Here is a 16,509-nt window from a genome sequence, read left to right as displayed (position 1 = left end):
TATTTCATCATCCTTCCATTTTATCCCATCTATTAACTCCATCCCTTTCGTTCATTTTATCCCATCCATTCATCCATTCATCTGTCCATTTACTTTTCCAAACATTCATTCGTTCCTCTTATCCGTTTTATTGTCTGTCCCATCCCATCCACTTATCCTTCCTTTCGTTCATTTCATCCATCCATTCAACCATCTATCCATCAACCTCTTTTACTCCGACGAAGGACTAGCGTCCGAAACTTCCGAAAGTTTTTTCATCTTTTCACGGTGTATAATTTACCCTTTTATCATTACTGTTTCATCTATCCATCACTTCAGTATCTCACCCATCCATTGATTCATTCACATTCATACACACATTCTATATATATACATATCTTCATTGATCACCATGTAATATTTATTGATTCTCCTGCTCTCTGTTCCAGAACACGTCGTTTCCATCAGAAGTCAAAGACCTCACCAAAAAGATCCACACTGTTCTACAAGCTACAGCACAAATGAAGGTCAGTTGCTATAGAAACAATCAGTGTGCTCGACTTCTCTCGTCTATCGTTGAATAGATCTCTTTACCTTAGGCGTAATCTTGTCCCATCGGCCAAGAGTTTGCTTCAGGATTCGATCTCTGGATTAAACTGCATGATTTCCTGATATCATCTAAAAGTGTTTGTTTCACGGCTTGAAAAAACTTGACATCATTCTCATTTTTTTGAGTTTTTCAAGTGCATTTTAATTATATTTCAATCCGCTTGTGTGCAATGAAAAAGTCAAATCTTACTGGATCCTAAATCTCACCTTGTCCTTCGGGTGTCTCAAGAACACGCCTCCAGCACTAGTATATCATATTACCAACAACAAAAAAACTCATCAATTCCTCGTCTCGGGGAGGATGGTCGATGTTTCGAAGATAGCACAAACCGCCGCATGTGTGTTGTGCGCCATGTAGGCGGGTAAACCAATGGTCTTTACTTTTCAATATGTTATTTACTCACTAAAATCTTCTTCCCGAGGAGGAGGGCTAATGTATCGAAGCTAACAGACAACACCTGTCTGTCGTTCACCACCAGCTCTGCGGGTAAACCAAAAGTGTGTTTGCCCCGCGAAAAAAAAGCTATTGTACTGCCAGCGTGTGGTATAGATTTTTTTTTGTCAGGAATGAAATCTTTCTTCCAAAAAACTTTATATGTCAAAGACTAAAGCATGATGGGTTGTTCTGGTACGGGTATTTTTTTTCGTGAGAAAAGAGGGCTTGGATATCCAAGATGGTGCACACGACATGCCCTGTGGACTATTTTTAAGCCCCGTTTACACTAGCGATTTTTGCAGCGATTTTTGCTGCGATTTTTTTTTTTTTTTTCGATTTTGTCCATAATAAATAATGGTAAAGAATTTACTTGTAAAGTTTTTTCAGGATACCAAGATTTTCCTAGACGAATGTTTCTTTTGAAGGATGAGACAAAAGATTTCATATTTCCGAAAATTGCCACAAAAATCGCAGCAAAAATCGCCGCAAAAATCGCTAGTGTAAACGGGGCTTTACACTAAAAAAATTCATAAATCGAAGATAAATTACGATGCATTACTCTGGTACGGTTTTTTTCCCTTTCTTTTTTCCTCGCGAGAAAGGAGGCCTTAGGTATCCAAGATGAAGCTAACTATAAAATTTAATGCCCTGTGAACTCTATTATTTTTATATTGAATTATTTCTCTCGAAAACTGAATAAAGCTTATGTAACAAAGCAGATGTGTAATAGATATACACCCATGTAAACTCAGTCCAAACGAATCAACCACAAAGACTCACCGCAAATAACAATCCTCTAAATGACTCGTTCATTTAACGTTGCTTAACCAAGTTAATCTTATCCTAACCGTGTTCCTTCTCGATAGGCTCTTCCACAAAAACAATAGTTTTATTGCCTTTCATCTTAACAACGGGACTCTTGTTTTACTCTTTGACGTGACATTATTGGCGTAGATGTAATTCTAATCATTCGTGTGATTGGTCAACTGGTTTCGGTTCTTCTGCCTTAACCTTGGTTGATAAATCTTAATAATGTAGTCCATTAGGAAGCGGCGTCAAGAGAATGAATATAGTGTGACTACAGAAGATTCCACCGCTTTCCATTATGACTGGCTAGACTAGAGTTTACCTTACAGTTCCAATACTTCTAACATTCGATATTCGTATGCCGAACTTCTTTGCTTATCAAGTTCAATATCGTCTGGTCGAGTTTGGCTGGATATTGACAAAACACCTGCTAAACTTAAAAACGGATTTGAAAATATTATACTAAAAGGCGGCTTGTGAACATTAACTCCTACTGTATCCTGCTAACTGCAGATATATTTGATTTCCTTGTTTTAATGTTTTATCCGTTGAAAATACGAGACTTTTTGTATTTGGCTTTGCTGGTCTAACGTCGATGGTTGATAGCGAATATGATTCGCAAAAAGAAAAGTATTTTCCACATTCAACAGGATGGTCAAGATTCATCGAATCCAATCCAGCAACTGTTCGTCCTTCCTCTGGTGGTTGTCGACACCACTCGCGACCAGAACGATCAAAACCCAGTATGTTATATACGTTATAATCAAGGATCATAGCAGTCTGCAGATGTTTACAATACAAGAAAAAACATTTATATTTCAAAGCATATTTCTCGAGAGCCCGGCATATTTCAACACCTACACGTTCTTGCAGTGCAAGTCCTTCACGATATATTTATATATTCCTGCATCATAATATTTATATATCATTTCGATATTATCATGGTATCTTTTTTTTTTTCCATTGTTTTTTATGTTACAACAATGCGGGCTTCCGCCTAGGCTTAGCTGATTCTTATTTTTCGAATATTGCTTTATGATCAATAATAATGATGATGATGATAATCATAATCATAATATTTTTTTGCCGAATGATAATAATAGTGATGATGATGATATTATTACTACTATTATTATTATTACTATTACTATTATTATTATTATTATTATTATTATTGCCAAAGTTGACAAAGTCCCTTGTAATTTATGTTTTACCGACTTTTTGACGTATTTATTCGTTGTCATGGTTACAGGAATATGACGACATACCGGAAGTGCTTATGGACCTTCAGTTCAGTCTGGCCAAGTCCTACTCGAGTACCCCTGAACTGAGAGAGACATGGCTGGAGAACATGGCCGATACACACGCGAAGCAAAAAAACTACTCAGAGGTGAGGACATCGTCTTGATATAAAAGATGCGTTTGATATTCTTACACCAAGCTTAAGCTGCCATTTACAGTCATAGGCAAGTTGTATGGTCGATTTACACGAAGCAATTCGTGTCGTCAGCATGTTGCGCGCAAAAATTACGAGGTAAAATCGTACCGTGTAAATCCGACTTTTTATAAGCACAAGCTGTGATATTGCAGAGGGATTTTGACTGGCTTTGCTTTGTAGCGTTTTCGCCACACCAAAATCAGTGTAACTTTTCTCTTCATTATCATCATCACTGGCATCATTGCCATCATCATTGTCATCATCGCCATCATCGATGTCATTGTCAATGTCACCTTATTGTCATCATTATCAACATCATTGTCGTCAATATCACCATCGTCATTTTCTACATTATCAATGTCACCATCATTGTCAACAACACCTCCTTCATTAATGTCGTCGTCGCCAATACTTGCATCTTTCCTCCTCGTTAGAGTTGAGGCATTTAAGCCGTGAAATAAAGAATGCCAGTCAACGTGTAATAGTCAAATAGACACAAAAGGAAACAATGGAATTAGGGGGACTACAGTAGATATGAAGTACCAATCCTGCGCCAGGTGGATCGTTGATCAGGGTGGATCGTGAATCAACCCCCCCCCCCCCCCCCCCCTCCATCGGGGTCCTTACAGAGGTGACGTCGTGGCTATTCTTACTACCCCGTGTTTTTAGTACTTGAAATACCTAACCGTTAGGAGATCGTTACTTGAAATACCTAATCGTTAGGAGATCGTTCCTTGAAATACCTAATCGTTAGGAGATCGTTACTTGAAATACCTAATCGTTAGGAGATCGTTACTTGAAATACCTAATCGTTAGGAGATCGTTACTTGAAATACCTAATCGTTAGGAGATCGTTACTTGAAATACCTAATCGTTAGGAGATCGTTACTTGAAATACCTAATCGTTAGGAGATCGTTACTTGAAATACCTAATCGTTAGGAGATCGTTACTTGAAATACCTAATCGTTAGGAGATCGTTACTTGAAATACCTAATCGTTAGGAGATCGTTGCTTGAAATACCTAATCGTTAGGAGATCGTTACTTGAAATACCTAATCGTTAGGAGATCGTTACTTGAAATACCTATAGGGTACTTGAATACCTAATCGTTAGGAGATCGTTACTTGAAATACCTAATCGTTAGGAGATCGTTACTTGAAATACCTAATCGTTGGGAGATCGTTGCTTGAAATACCTAATCGTTAGGAGATCGTTACTTGAAATACCTAATCGTTAGGAGGATCGTACTTGAAATACCTAATCGTTAGGAGATCGTTACTTGAAATACCTAATCGTTAGGAGATCGTTACTTGAAATAACTAATCGTTAGGAGATCGTTACTTGAAATACCTAACCGTTAGGAGATCGTTACTTGAAATACCTAATCGTTAGGAGATCGTTAATTGAAATACCTAATCGTTAGGAGATCGTTGCTTGAAATACCTAATCGTTAGGAGATCGTTACTTGAAATACCTAATCGTTAGGAGATCGTTACTTGAAATACCTAATCGTTAGGAGATCGTTACTTGAAATACCTTATCGTTAGGAGATCGTTACTTGAAATACCTAACCGTTAGGAGATCGTTGCTTGAAATACCTAACCGTTAGGACATCGTTACTTGAAATACCTAATCGTTAGGACATCGTTAATTAAAATACCTAATCGTTAGGAGATCGTTACTTGAAATACCTAATCGTTAGGAGATCGTTACGTGAAATACCTAATCGTTAGGAGATCGTTGCTTGAATTACCTAATCGTTAGGAGATCGTTACTTGAAATACCTAATCGTTGGGAGATCGTTGCTTGAAATACCTAATCGTTAGAAGATCGTTACTTGAAATACCTAATCGTTAGGAGATCGTTACTTGAAATACCTAATCGTTAGGAGATCGTTACTTGAAATACCTAATCGTTAGGAGATCGTTACTTGAAATACCTAATCGTTAGGAGATCGTTACTTGAAATACCTAATCGTTGGGAGATCGTTGCTTGAAATACCTAATCGTTAGGAGATCGTTACTTGAAATACCTAATCGTTAGGAGGATCGTTACTTGAAATACCTAATCGTTAGGAGATCGTTACTTGAAATACCTAATCGTTAGGAGATCGTTACTTGAAATACCTAATCGTTAGGAGATCGTTACTTGAAATACCTAACCGTTAGGAGATCGTTACTTGAAATACCTAATCGTTAGGAGATCGTTAATTGAAATACCTAATCGTTAGGAGATCGTTGCTTGAAATACCTAATCGTTAGGAGATCGTTACTTGAAATACCTAATCGTTAGGAGATCGTTACTTGAAATACCTAATCGTTAGGAGATCGTTACTTGAAATACCTAATCGTTAGGAGATCGTTACTTGAAATACCTAATCGTTAGGAGATCGTTACTTAAAATACCTAATCGTTAGGAGATCGTTACTTGAAATACCTAATCGTAGGAGATCGTTACTTGAAATAACCTAATCCGTTAGGAAGATCGTTACTTGAAATACCTAATCGTTAGGACATCGTTACTTGAAATACCTAACTCGTTAGGAGATCGTTACTTGAAATTACCTAATCGTTAGGAGATCGTTACTTGAAATACCTAATCGTTAGGAGATCGTTTGCTTGAATTACCTAATCGTTAGGAGATCGTTACTTGAATACCTAACCGTTAGGAGATCGTTAGCTTGGAAATACCTAATCGTTAGGAGATCGTTGCTTGAAATACCTAACCGTTAGGAGATCGTTACTTGACATACCTAATCGTTAGGAGATCGTTACTTGAAATACCTAATCGTTAGGAGATCGTTGCTTGAAATACCTAATCGTTATAGGAGATCGTTACTTGAAATACCTAATCGTTAGGAGATCGTTACTTGAAATACCTAATCGTTAGGAGATCGTTACTTGAAATACCTAATCGTTAGGAGATCGTTTGACTTGAAATACCCTAATCGTTAGGAGATCGTTGCTTGAAATACCTAATCGTTAGGAGATCGTTACTTGAATACCTAATCGTTAGGAGATCGTTACTTGAAATACCTAATCGTTAGGAGATCGTTACTTGAAATACCTAATCGTTAGGAGATCGTTACTTGAAATACCTAATCGTTAGGAGATCGTTACTTGAAATACCTAATCGTTAGGAGATCGTTACTTGAAATACCTAACCGTTAGGAGATCGTTGCTTGAAATACCTAATCGTTAGGAGATCGTTACTTGAAATACCTAATCGTTAGGAGATCGTTACTTGAAATACCTAATCGTTAGGAGATCGTTACTTGAAATACCTAATCGTTAGGAGATCGTTACTTGAAATACCTAATCGTTAGGAGATCGTTACTTGAAATACCTAATCGTTAGGAGATCGTTACTTGAAATACCTAATCGTTAGGAGATCGTTACTTGAAATACCTAATCGTTAGGAGATCGTTACTTGAAATACCTAATCGTTAGGAGATCGTTACTTGAAATACCTAATCGTTAGGAGATCGTTACTTGAAATACCTAATCGTTAGGAGATCGTTACTTGAAATACCTAATCGTTAGGAGATCGTTACTTGAAATACCTAATCGTTAGGAGATCGTTACTTGAAATACCTAATCGTTAGGAGATCGTTACTTGAAATACCTAATCGTTAGGAGATCGTTACTTGAAATACCTAATCGTTAGGAGATCGTTACTTGAAATACCTAATCGTTAGGAGATCGTTACTTGAAATACCTAATCGTTAGGAGATCGTTACTTGAAATACCTAATCGTTAGGAGATCGTTACTTGAAATACCTAATCGTTAGGAGATCGTTACTTGAAATACCTAATCGTTAGGAGATCGTTACTTGAAATACCTAATCGTTAGGAGATCGTTACTTGAAATACCTAATCGTTAGGAGATCGTTACTTGAAATACCTAATCGTTAGGAGATCGTTACTTGAAATACCTAATCGTTAGGAGATCGTTACTTGAAATACCTAATCGTTAGGAGATCGTTACTTGAAATACCTAATCGTTAGGAGATCGTTACTTGAAATACCTAATCGTTAGGAGATCGTTACTTGAAATACCTAATCGTTAGGAGATCGTTACTTGAAATACCTAATCGTTAGGAGATCGTTACTTGAAATACCTAATCGTTAGGAGATCGTTACTTGAAATACCTAATCGTTAGGAGATCGTTACTTGAAATACCTAATCGTTAGGAGATCGTTACTTGAAATACCTAATCGTTAGGAGATCGTTACTTGAAATACCTAATCGTTAGGAGATCGTTACTTGAAATACCTAATCGTTAGGAGATCGTTACTTGAAATACCTAATCGTTAGGAGATCGTTACTTGAAATACCTAATCGTTAGGAGATCGTTACTTGAAATACCTAATCGTTAGGAGATCGTTACTTGAAATACCTAATCGTTAGGAGATCGTTACTTGAAATACCTAATCGTTAGGAGATCGTTACTTGAAATACCTAATCGTTAGGAGATCGTTACTTGAAATACCTAATCGTTAGGAGATCGTTACTTGAAATACCTAATCGTTAGGAGATCGTTACTTGAAATACCTAATCGTTAGGAGATCGTTACTTGAAATACCTAATCGTTAGGAGATCGTTACTTGAAATACCTAATCGTTAGGAGATCGTTACTTGAAATACCTAATCGTTAGGAGATCGTTACTTGAAATACCTAATCGTTAGGAGATCGTTACTTGAAATACCTAATCGTTAGGAGATCGTTACTTGAAATACCTAATCGTTAGGAGATCGTTACTTGAAATACCTAATCGTTAGGAGATCGTTACTTGAAATACCTAATCGTTAGGAGATCGTTACTTGAAATACCTAATCGTTAGGAGATCGTTGCTTGAAATACCTAATCGTTAGGACATCGTTACTTGAAATACCTAATCGTTAGGAGATCGTTACTTGAAATACCTAATCGTTAGGAGATCGTTACTTGAAATACCTAATCGTTAGGAGATCGTATTACTTGAAATACCTAATCGTTAGGAGATCGTTACTTGAAATACCTAATCGTTAGGAGATCGTTACTTGAAATACCTAATCGTTAGGAGATCGTTACTTGAAATACCTAATCGTTAGGAGATCGTTACTTGAAATACCTAATCGTTAGGAGATCGTTACTTGAAATACCTAATCGTTAGGAGATCGTTACTTGAAATACCTAATCGTTAGGAGATCGTTACTTGAAATACCTAATCGTTAGGAGATCGTTACTTGAATACCTAATCGTTAGGAGATCGTTGCTTGAAATACCTAATCGTTAGGAGATCGTTACTTGAAATACCTAATCGTTAGGAGATCGTTACTTGAAATACCTAATCGTTAGGAGATCGTTACTTGAAATACCTAATCGTTAGGAGATCGTTACTTGAAATACCTAATCGTTAGGAGATCGTTACTTGAAATACCTAATCGTTAGGAGATCGTTACTTGAATACCTAATCGTTAGGAGATCGTTACTTGAAATACCTAATCGTTAGGAGATCGTTACTTGAAATACCTAATCGTTAGGAGATCGTTACTTGAAATACCTAATCGTTAGGAGATCGTTACTTGAAATACCTAATCGTTAGGAGATCGTTACTTGAAATACCTAATCGTTAGGAGATCGTTACTTGAAAATACCTAATCGTTAGGAGATCGTTACTTGAAATACCTAATCGTTAGGAGATCGTTACTTGAAATACCTAATCGTTAGGAGATCGTTACTTGAAATACCTAATCGTTAGGAGATCGTTACTTGAAATACCTAATCGTTAGGAGATCGTTACTTGAAATACCTAATCGTTAGGAGATCGTTACTTGAAATACCTAATCGTTAGGAGATCGTTACTTAAAATACCTAATCGTTAGGAGATCGTTGCTTGAAATACCGTAATCGTTAGGAGATCGTTACTTGAAATACCTAATCGTTAGGAGATCGTTACTTGAAATACCTAATCGTTAGGAGATCGTTACTTGAAATACCTAATCGTTAGGAGATCGTTACTTGAAATACCTAATCGTTAGGAGATCGTTACTTGAAATACCTAATCGTTAGGAGATCGTTGCTTGAAATACCTAATCGTTAGGAGATCCGTTACGTGAAATACCTAACCGTTAGGAGATCGTTACTTGAAATACCTAACCGTTAGGAGATCGATACGTGAAATACCTTGCCGTTAGGAGATCGTTACTTGAAGTACCTAATCGTTAGGAGATCGTTGCTTGAATTACCTAATCGTTAGGAGATCCGTTACGTGAAATACCTAACCGTTAGGAGATCGTTACTTGAAATACCTAACCGTTAGGAGATCGATACGTGAAATACCTTGCCGTTAGGAGATCGTTAATTGAAATACCTAATCGTTAGGAGATCGTTACTTGAAATACCTAACCGTTAGGAGATCCTTGCTTGAAATACCTAACCGTTAGGAGATCGTTACTTAAAATACCTAATCGTTAGGAGATCGTTAGTTGAAATACCTCACCGTTAGGAGATCGTCACTTGAAATACCTAATCGTTAGGAGATCGTTGCTTGAATTACCTAATCGTTAGGAGATCCGTTACGTGAAATACCTTGCCGTTAGGAGATCGTTAATTGAAATACCTAACCGTTAGGAGATCGATACGTGAAATACCTAATCGTTGGGAGATCGTTAATTGAAATACCTAATCGTTAGGAGATCGTTACTTGAAATACCTAACCGTTAGGAGATCCTTGCTTGAAATACCTAACCGTTAGGAGATCGTTACTTAAAATACCTAATCGTTAGGAGATCGTTAGTTGAAATACCTCACCGTTAGGAGATCGTCACTTGAAATACCTAACCGTTAGGAGATCGATACGTGAAATACCTTGCCGTTAGGAGATCGTTACTTGAAATACCTAATCGTTAGGAGATCGTTACTTTAGTAATTGATTGGATAGAAATTTTGTAACATAACTGTATTTATGCGTTAAAGATTAGGCTTCAGAGGTCCTCTATTTTATAAATGATCATTCTAGGGAAAAATACTTAGACCATCAGTATTCAAATGGGTAACTTGTTATCGATTGTTTGGAAAAGATGTTGTTTTGTTCAACAATAAAAAGGACAATATCCAAACAGTTGCCGCGAGAACTATAATACAATCCAGCAAACTAAAAACAGACATGACTAAAAACACGGGGTAGTAAGAATAACCATGACGTCACCTCTGTAAGGACCCCGATGGAGTGGGGGGGGGGGGGGGTGATCCACGATCCACCCTGATCCACGATCCACCTGGCGCAGGATTGGTACTTCATATCTACTGTCTACTAAAGTGTATTAGTCTAATATCTATTTAACGGGTTTAGTGACTTCACTCTATCATCTCAATACTGTACTATCGTCAGTAACACATGTATTTGTTCTTTCAGACGGCACATTGCTACATCCATGCAGCAGCTCTAGTGGCTGAATACCTCAAGCGGCAAGGTAACCTTCAAAACCTACACACAAACAAAACAGACGTAATTGTTTTTGATAAAGAGCGTTTTCACTCACGTCACAAGGCAGCTAGATTGGTGTACCAATTCCCGGAGGATAGAAAATGTGACATCACGTTAAAACGCTCTATACACGATGAATAAATAAAGAGTGTCACATGTTAAGAGCTTGATATCGTTTTTATTCACGAGTTTCCATATGATACCGCGAACGAGCGAGTCCGCGAGCGAGTGACATATAATATGGAAACGATTCAATAAAAACGACGTCAGGCTGTTAACATGTGCCAATTTGCTTATTACACACTTAGGCTCGATACAATAACTCAATTTACAGTTTACTTTGGTACTGTAAAGTGATATCGTTGCCCTTCGCTGATATGAATTCTTCTCTCTAATCCATGTAGCCTTAGCTTTTACACATTGTAATCACAGGAATCTATCCAGAAGGCTGTGCAGCTTTCCACAGGATTTCGCCTAATGTTGTCCCAGACGAGAGCATGATGAAGACTGACGAGAGTATGGCTATGGAGCAGCGATTCACTTTGGTACGTAATACACTAAAACCTCTGTAAACCGTAGGTTTCCATTTCTCATGAGATTGCAATTCTTTCCTTTTGTCCTCCACATTAATCTACTTTTACGTCAGGGGTCTATTCCCTGAAGGTGGCCGCTTAATAGCAGTTGGAATATACTCTAGTTAATAACAATATTTCTGTGAACAAACCCTTTTCTAGAGGCCTAGTTGCAACGATTGTAGGAACCTTTTATCGTATCTATTTTCCATTAAAAGGTCTCGACAAATCAAACCAATTCTTATCCCCTTTATTGAAGTGATTTCGTGCTCACCTAACGATCAGCTGTGGGCGTCTGAACTGTTCTGATATCTTTGTTTCTGGTTCCTATAGAAACACCTGGTCGAGTTTCTTGAGAAGAGCGCGATGTTCCTTGAGCGAGCAGAACGATATGAGGTGATGGGGGAAGTTTACAAGCTAGCCATACCAATCTACGAACAGGAGAGAGATTTTGCGGTAAGAACTGATCTGGCTTGTTAGCAGGGTAGGGATCATTGCTTACAGCTCCTTTTCAATTTTTTTTTTTATTCATCTAAAACTTGGGGAGTTCTCTTTGACGATATTTCGTTGCCGCAATATGTTTCAGGTTTTTGAACGACCTTCAAAACCCACAACATTGTTGCCAACAATTTGTGTTGCCGCGCGCGCCGCCAACGTTTCGCGAGGCCAGCTTTTAACGCAAAAATTTTCGCTAAAAATCGTCTCCTGTATTATCACCTTAATCTGAAAATTATCCATGTTCATATAGGGCTTAGCAAGTGCCTACGATAACCTGTCCAAGGCCTATCGCAAGGTAGTAGATGTGATGGCAAGTGGAAAAAGAATGCTTGGCAAATACTTCAGAGTCGCTTTCTTCGGCAAGGTAAATTGTTTATTAAAAATAACGCTTCAAAAATAACTTTCTCTTACGCGCAATTTAATTCCTTCATTGCGCCATAAAAATACAAACAGGGTTTTGAGATATTTCCGTGCTGAACAAAGTCATACCACAACTGCGTAACTCCCACTTCACAGTCTCCTTTGATATGCAAGGTGATTTGACATGACTTTCTGGTATTCATTTATCGTGCAAAGCTATTTTGTCACGCGTGAGTCTTGTACCAGCTATTTATAACATTGGATTTGCGTTCACCCCTTCATGTCATACACCGTTCTTATAATGACTGACAAGTGCACGAAAACGAGGTCACTCAATCACTAGTTTACAATAAAAGATATAGAAGCACATTAAATGCCTTTATAGAAAAAAATTATCGAAATTGACCTTTTGTTTTGACCTGAATTCGCGCTATCCACCTTTATTTTGATTGAGCAGCCTTGCTAAGCCTTGCAAGATGACCGGGTGACCTCACTTTCGTGCGCTCGTCAGCCATTATGAGAAGGGTGTATTGGTATTATAAAAAAGAGACCTCCGAAAAGCGCCCGCAAGCACATAGAAACACCCGGCATCAATGAAATTTAATATGGCCACTCTTCCAACGACAACTTCGTTATGACGCCTTGATAAATTTCGAAAAGGAAAACGCCTGACGTCGAACTGAAGTTTGAGGTTTGCGGGGCTAGCAAGAACGTCGTGCTAAAGGTCTCTTAGCGCTGTTGACTTAGCCGTCGTAGGAATCATGTGAATGTGAATCATGTGAATGGTTACTCCATGCCTAACTGTTTGATATATCAGGTATTTGGCGATGATGATGGCAAGGAGTACATCTACAAGGAGCCTAAGGTGACATCTCTCCCAGAGATATCAGATCGTCTGCAAGAAATGTACACGGCGAAATATAGAGATAACAAGATCAAGCTGATTCACGACTCTGCCAAGGTAAGGGAAGGGGTAGCCTCCTACACATCAGACGTTCTTAGGGTCGTCACGCAAGGTAGAGAAATGTTGCGTGACGACTACCCTAAGAACGTCTAGCCTGGCCTCCTTAGGTCGTCACGCAAAGTAGAGAAATGATGCGTGACGACTACCCTAAGAACGTCTGGCCTCCTTAGGGTCGTCACGCAAGGTAGAGGAATTTTGCCTGACGACCTGACAACCATAAGAACATCTGCGTAAGAGGCTGTCGAGGGCATGTTATGCGAAGGTCCCTTTATTTCATCAACACGGCGTTTGCCCATGAGTTTTTGTTCCCATTTAACAGACCTAATCACTGCTTTCCAACTTCAGACCATATGTCATTCCCTTGCGTATGATTCCTTGTTGATCTAGTGTTTCAATAGTTACTTCACAGTATGGTTTAGTTTAACTTGATGTTGTTCGTTATTGTTTTCAGGTTCATTCTGATAATCTGGATTCTAATTTTGGTCACATACAGGTAAAATAGTTTTATGTTCAAAGAAAACCGTGTCAATTGATAAATAATGCCAAATATTCGTCCTGCTTGAAATAACTGATTCAGTACATGATCGAATTTCGCAGATTACGTACGTTAACCCGTATTTCGATGACGACGAGAAGAAGTCAAGACCCACTCCCTTTGAACAAAGTAACAACATTCGACGGTTCATTTACGAGACACCATTCACAGCCAGTGGTAAAGCTCATGGGAACCTGAATGAACAGTGCAAGAGAAAAACTATATTGACGAGTAAGTCCTGCATTTCCGCTCTACGTTTAAAGCTTGATTATTTGCACATCAGCATGCGTGTATTAAGAAGAATTAATTATCAAACGTCAAAAAAGCGATATCTAATAAAAATAACCGCATCAAAAAACATCCATTTTATAATGTGACATGAAAAATGTGCACAACATTGCTTGTCACTTAAGATCCAATGACGAAACTTTGCCCGTCAACAAACGTTGTTCATTAAAATGCGCGCAAACATTACCCCATGTTGCGCATATGTGAAGTTAGAACAAGAACGTACTTCGCTTAGATGGAATACACTCAACAACAAGTTGCAGAGTTATTTATATAAACACAGACATTCATACCAGCATTAGTTTAGCAAACAACTTGCTGTGATGTACCATTCATAGTAATAGACGTGACACAATCACTTGGGACTCTCTTTATAAAAAGGTTTTAACATACTGTACATGTGTATTGTTTCAGCGTCAAATACATTCCCTTACGTGAAGAAGAGAATTCTTGTGGTACAGGAAGAGCAATACGAGTTGACACCTGTTGAGGTATGTTTGCATGTCTATTAATTAGCTCTCTCACCCTCTATTAATAGAAACTATACCATGTATGCAGTAATATGCAGTTCATTATTTGCTCCATATTGGAAACCCAAGCAGTAGTGCTTGTGTGAAGCATGATGGAAGAGCCCTTCATGTGGATGGGTGTAATGGTGATGAGCATCAAAGATAATGATGAGGATGATGATGGTAGTACTGATGATGATGATGACCGTGCTGCTGAGGATGATGATGGTAGTGCTGATGATGATGATGATGGTAGTGCTGATGATGAGGATGATGACAGTGCTGATGATGATGATGGTAGTGCTGATGATGATGATGGTAGTGCTGCTGCTGATGATGATAATGATGTGTAATCCCACCAGTAAGCCAACATACTAATCAAGTATTTTCTATTTGTAGGTGGCATTTGATGAGATGCAAAACAAAGTAAGAGAACTGGAACAAGTGACGTCACAAACACCTCCAGACATGAAAAGACTACAATTGGTCTTACAAGGAAGTGTCAGCGTACAGGTAATACAAATAGATATTTATTTAGTGTCTAGTCATTCTAGCACTTTTGCACTCAATGGGGACTCTTTTTCACTCACACACACTTTACCACTACATTAAATGTTCTATGCACACGATGCTCAACTCACTGTTGATTTTTACGGAGGGAGGAAACCAGAGAACCTGGAGTGAAAACCCTTGTGGCAAGGGAGAGAACAACGCATCAAACAAGCTCGATTCACATATGGCAACCACATGGCTCAGAGCAGTGACCCAATTCTTTGGAACCAAAGACAATGTATTAGCAGCATACGCCACACATCCTACCCCAATATTAAATAGGTTTTGTTCTGGTGTGGAATATTTACCAGTTGAATTGGATTATCTGTAGATACCATCTCAAAAGGCTGGCAATGAGATTGATATCGTGTTTCATGCTGATTGTCCTTCTGTGTTTTCCAGGTTAATGCTGGTCCTTTAGCCTACGCAAAGACCTTTTTAGAAATGTCTGTTTTGCATAATTACCCGGCCAAGCATATCGAAAGATTACAACATGTATATAAGTAAGTAGGAACATCCTTATACCTAGATAACTAGTAAGCATATCATTTTATGACATTTTCATATTCGGTAATGAAAGGCTTTAGTTTGATGTTGTGCAGCTTTCCCTCTGATCAACGAAAATTAAGGCATCATACCCTGCCTAGTGCGTGCTACTCCCTGCCTAGTGGGTACCACTCCCTGCCTAGTGGGTACCACACCCTGCCTAGTGGGTACCACACCCTGCCTAGTGGGTACCACACCCTGCCTAGTGGATACCACTCCCTGCCTAGTGGGTACCACACCCTGCCTAGTGGGTACCACTCCCTGATTAGTGGGTACCATGTCCACCTATCTCAAGCGTAAACTGCTAAAGGGAAACTTTGAGTGAAAATAATAGTTACATCAAGGCACAACACTTTATCTTTCTTGAAGTGCAGTGTGGAACCACCGAAAAGTGGATCTGGGGTCAAAGCTTCAACAATCAAATGACAATTAAATGATTTTGTTGTGCAGGGATTTTATCAAGAGCTGTGGTAAAGCACTGGATATAAACCATCAACTGATCAAAGAAGATCAACAAATGTACCATGATGACATGAAAGACAAGTACTCTCAGATGAGAACAGAGCTTGCCAAGTTCATTGATGTTGAGGTAATTTAAACTCAACCTAATATAGTGTCATATATCCCCAAGGTATCCCATGATGCATTCCATACAGGCTGGTAGCATAATTACTACTGAAGGCTTTTCTATAGGTGCTTCTATAATGCCTTCATCACGGTGCACCATGTTTTTCCCCAAGCATTCCCATGATGCATTGCATTTGTTGGCAACATGATTACCAAATACAATCCCCAAGTTATCACAGCATGCATAGCATTCACAGTGCCAAGAATTACAACTGAAGACAACGTTCTTGGGCAGCATGCATTCATGTTACTCCTTTCTTCATCATGTTGCTCCCTATTTTACCCCCAAGTTATCCCATGATGCATAGCATTCATA

General features: G+C 38.5%; 1 protein-coding gene across 8 annotated transcripts in view; it reads left to right on the top strand.

Moving 5' to 3' along the window:
• LOC116302267 (dedicator of cytokinesis protein 11) overlaps window positions 1–16,509 on the top strand; it is a 69,558-nt gene that overhangs the window by 50,352 nt on the left and 2,697 nt on the right. For all 8 annotated transcript variants that reach the window (XM_031711498.2, XM_031711497.2, XM_031711500.2 and 5 more), the window contains 13 exons: window positions 429–506; window positions 3,084–3,221; window positions 10,671–10,728; window positions 11,175–11,287; window positions 11,648–11,770; window positions 12,063–12,176; window positions 12,990–13,133; window positions 13,588–13,629; window positions 13,734–13,902; window positions 14,374–14,450; window positions 14,868–14,981; window positions 15,423–15,523; window positions 16,017–16,155. In XM_031711498.2, coding sequence (XP_031567358.2) covers window positions 429–506; window positions 3,084–3,221; window positions 10,671–10,728; window positions 11,175–11,287; window positions 11,648–11,770; window positions 12,063–12,176; window positions 12,990–13,133; window positions 13,588–13,629; window positions 13,734–13,902; window positions 14,374–14,450; window positions 14,868–14,981; window positions 15,423–15,523; window positions 16,017–16,155 — 1,410 coding nt within the window. The remainder of the gene's footprint in view (window positions 1–428; window positions 507–3,083; window positions 3,222–10,670; window positions 10,729–11,174; window positions 11,288–11,647; window positions 11,771–12,062; window positions 12,177–12,989; window positions 13,134–13,587; window positions 13,630–13,733; window positions 13,903–14,373; window positions 14,451–14,867; window positions 14,982–15,422; window positions 15,524–16,016; window positions 16,156–16,509) is intronic.

This window comes from Actinia tenebrosa, unplaced genomic scaffold, assembly GCF_029948245.1.
Source record: "Actinia tenebrosa isolate PJP-AT-01 unplaced genomic scaffold, QUT_ActTen_1.0 PGA_scaffold0__85_contigs__length_37466705, whole genome shotgun sequence".
Lineage (NCBI taxonomy): Eukaryota > Metazoa > Cnidaria > Anthozoa > Actiniaria > Actiniidae > Actinia > Actinia tenebrosa.
Note: the sequence above shows the minus strand (reverse complement) of the source record. Positions and strands in the feature narration are given on the sequence as shown.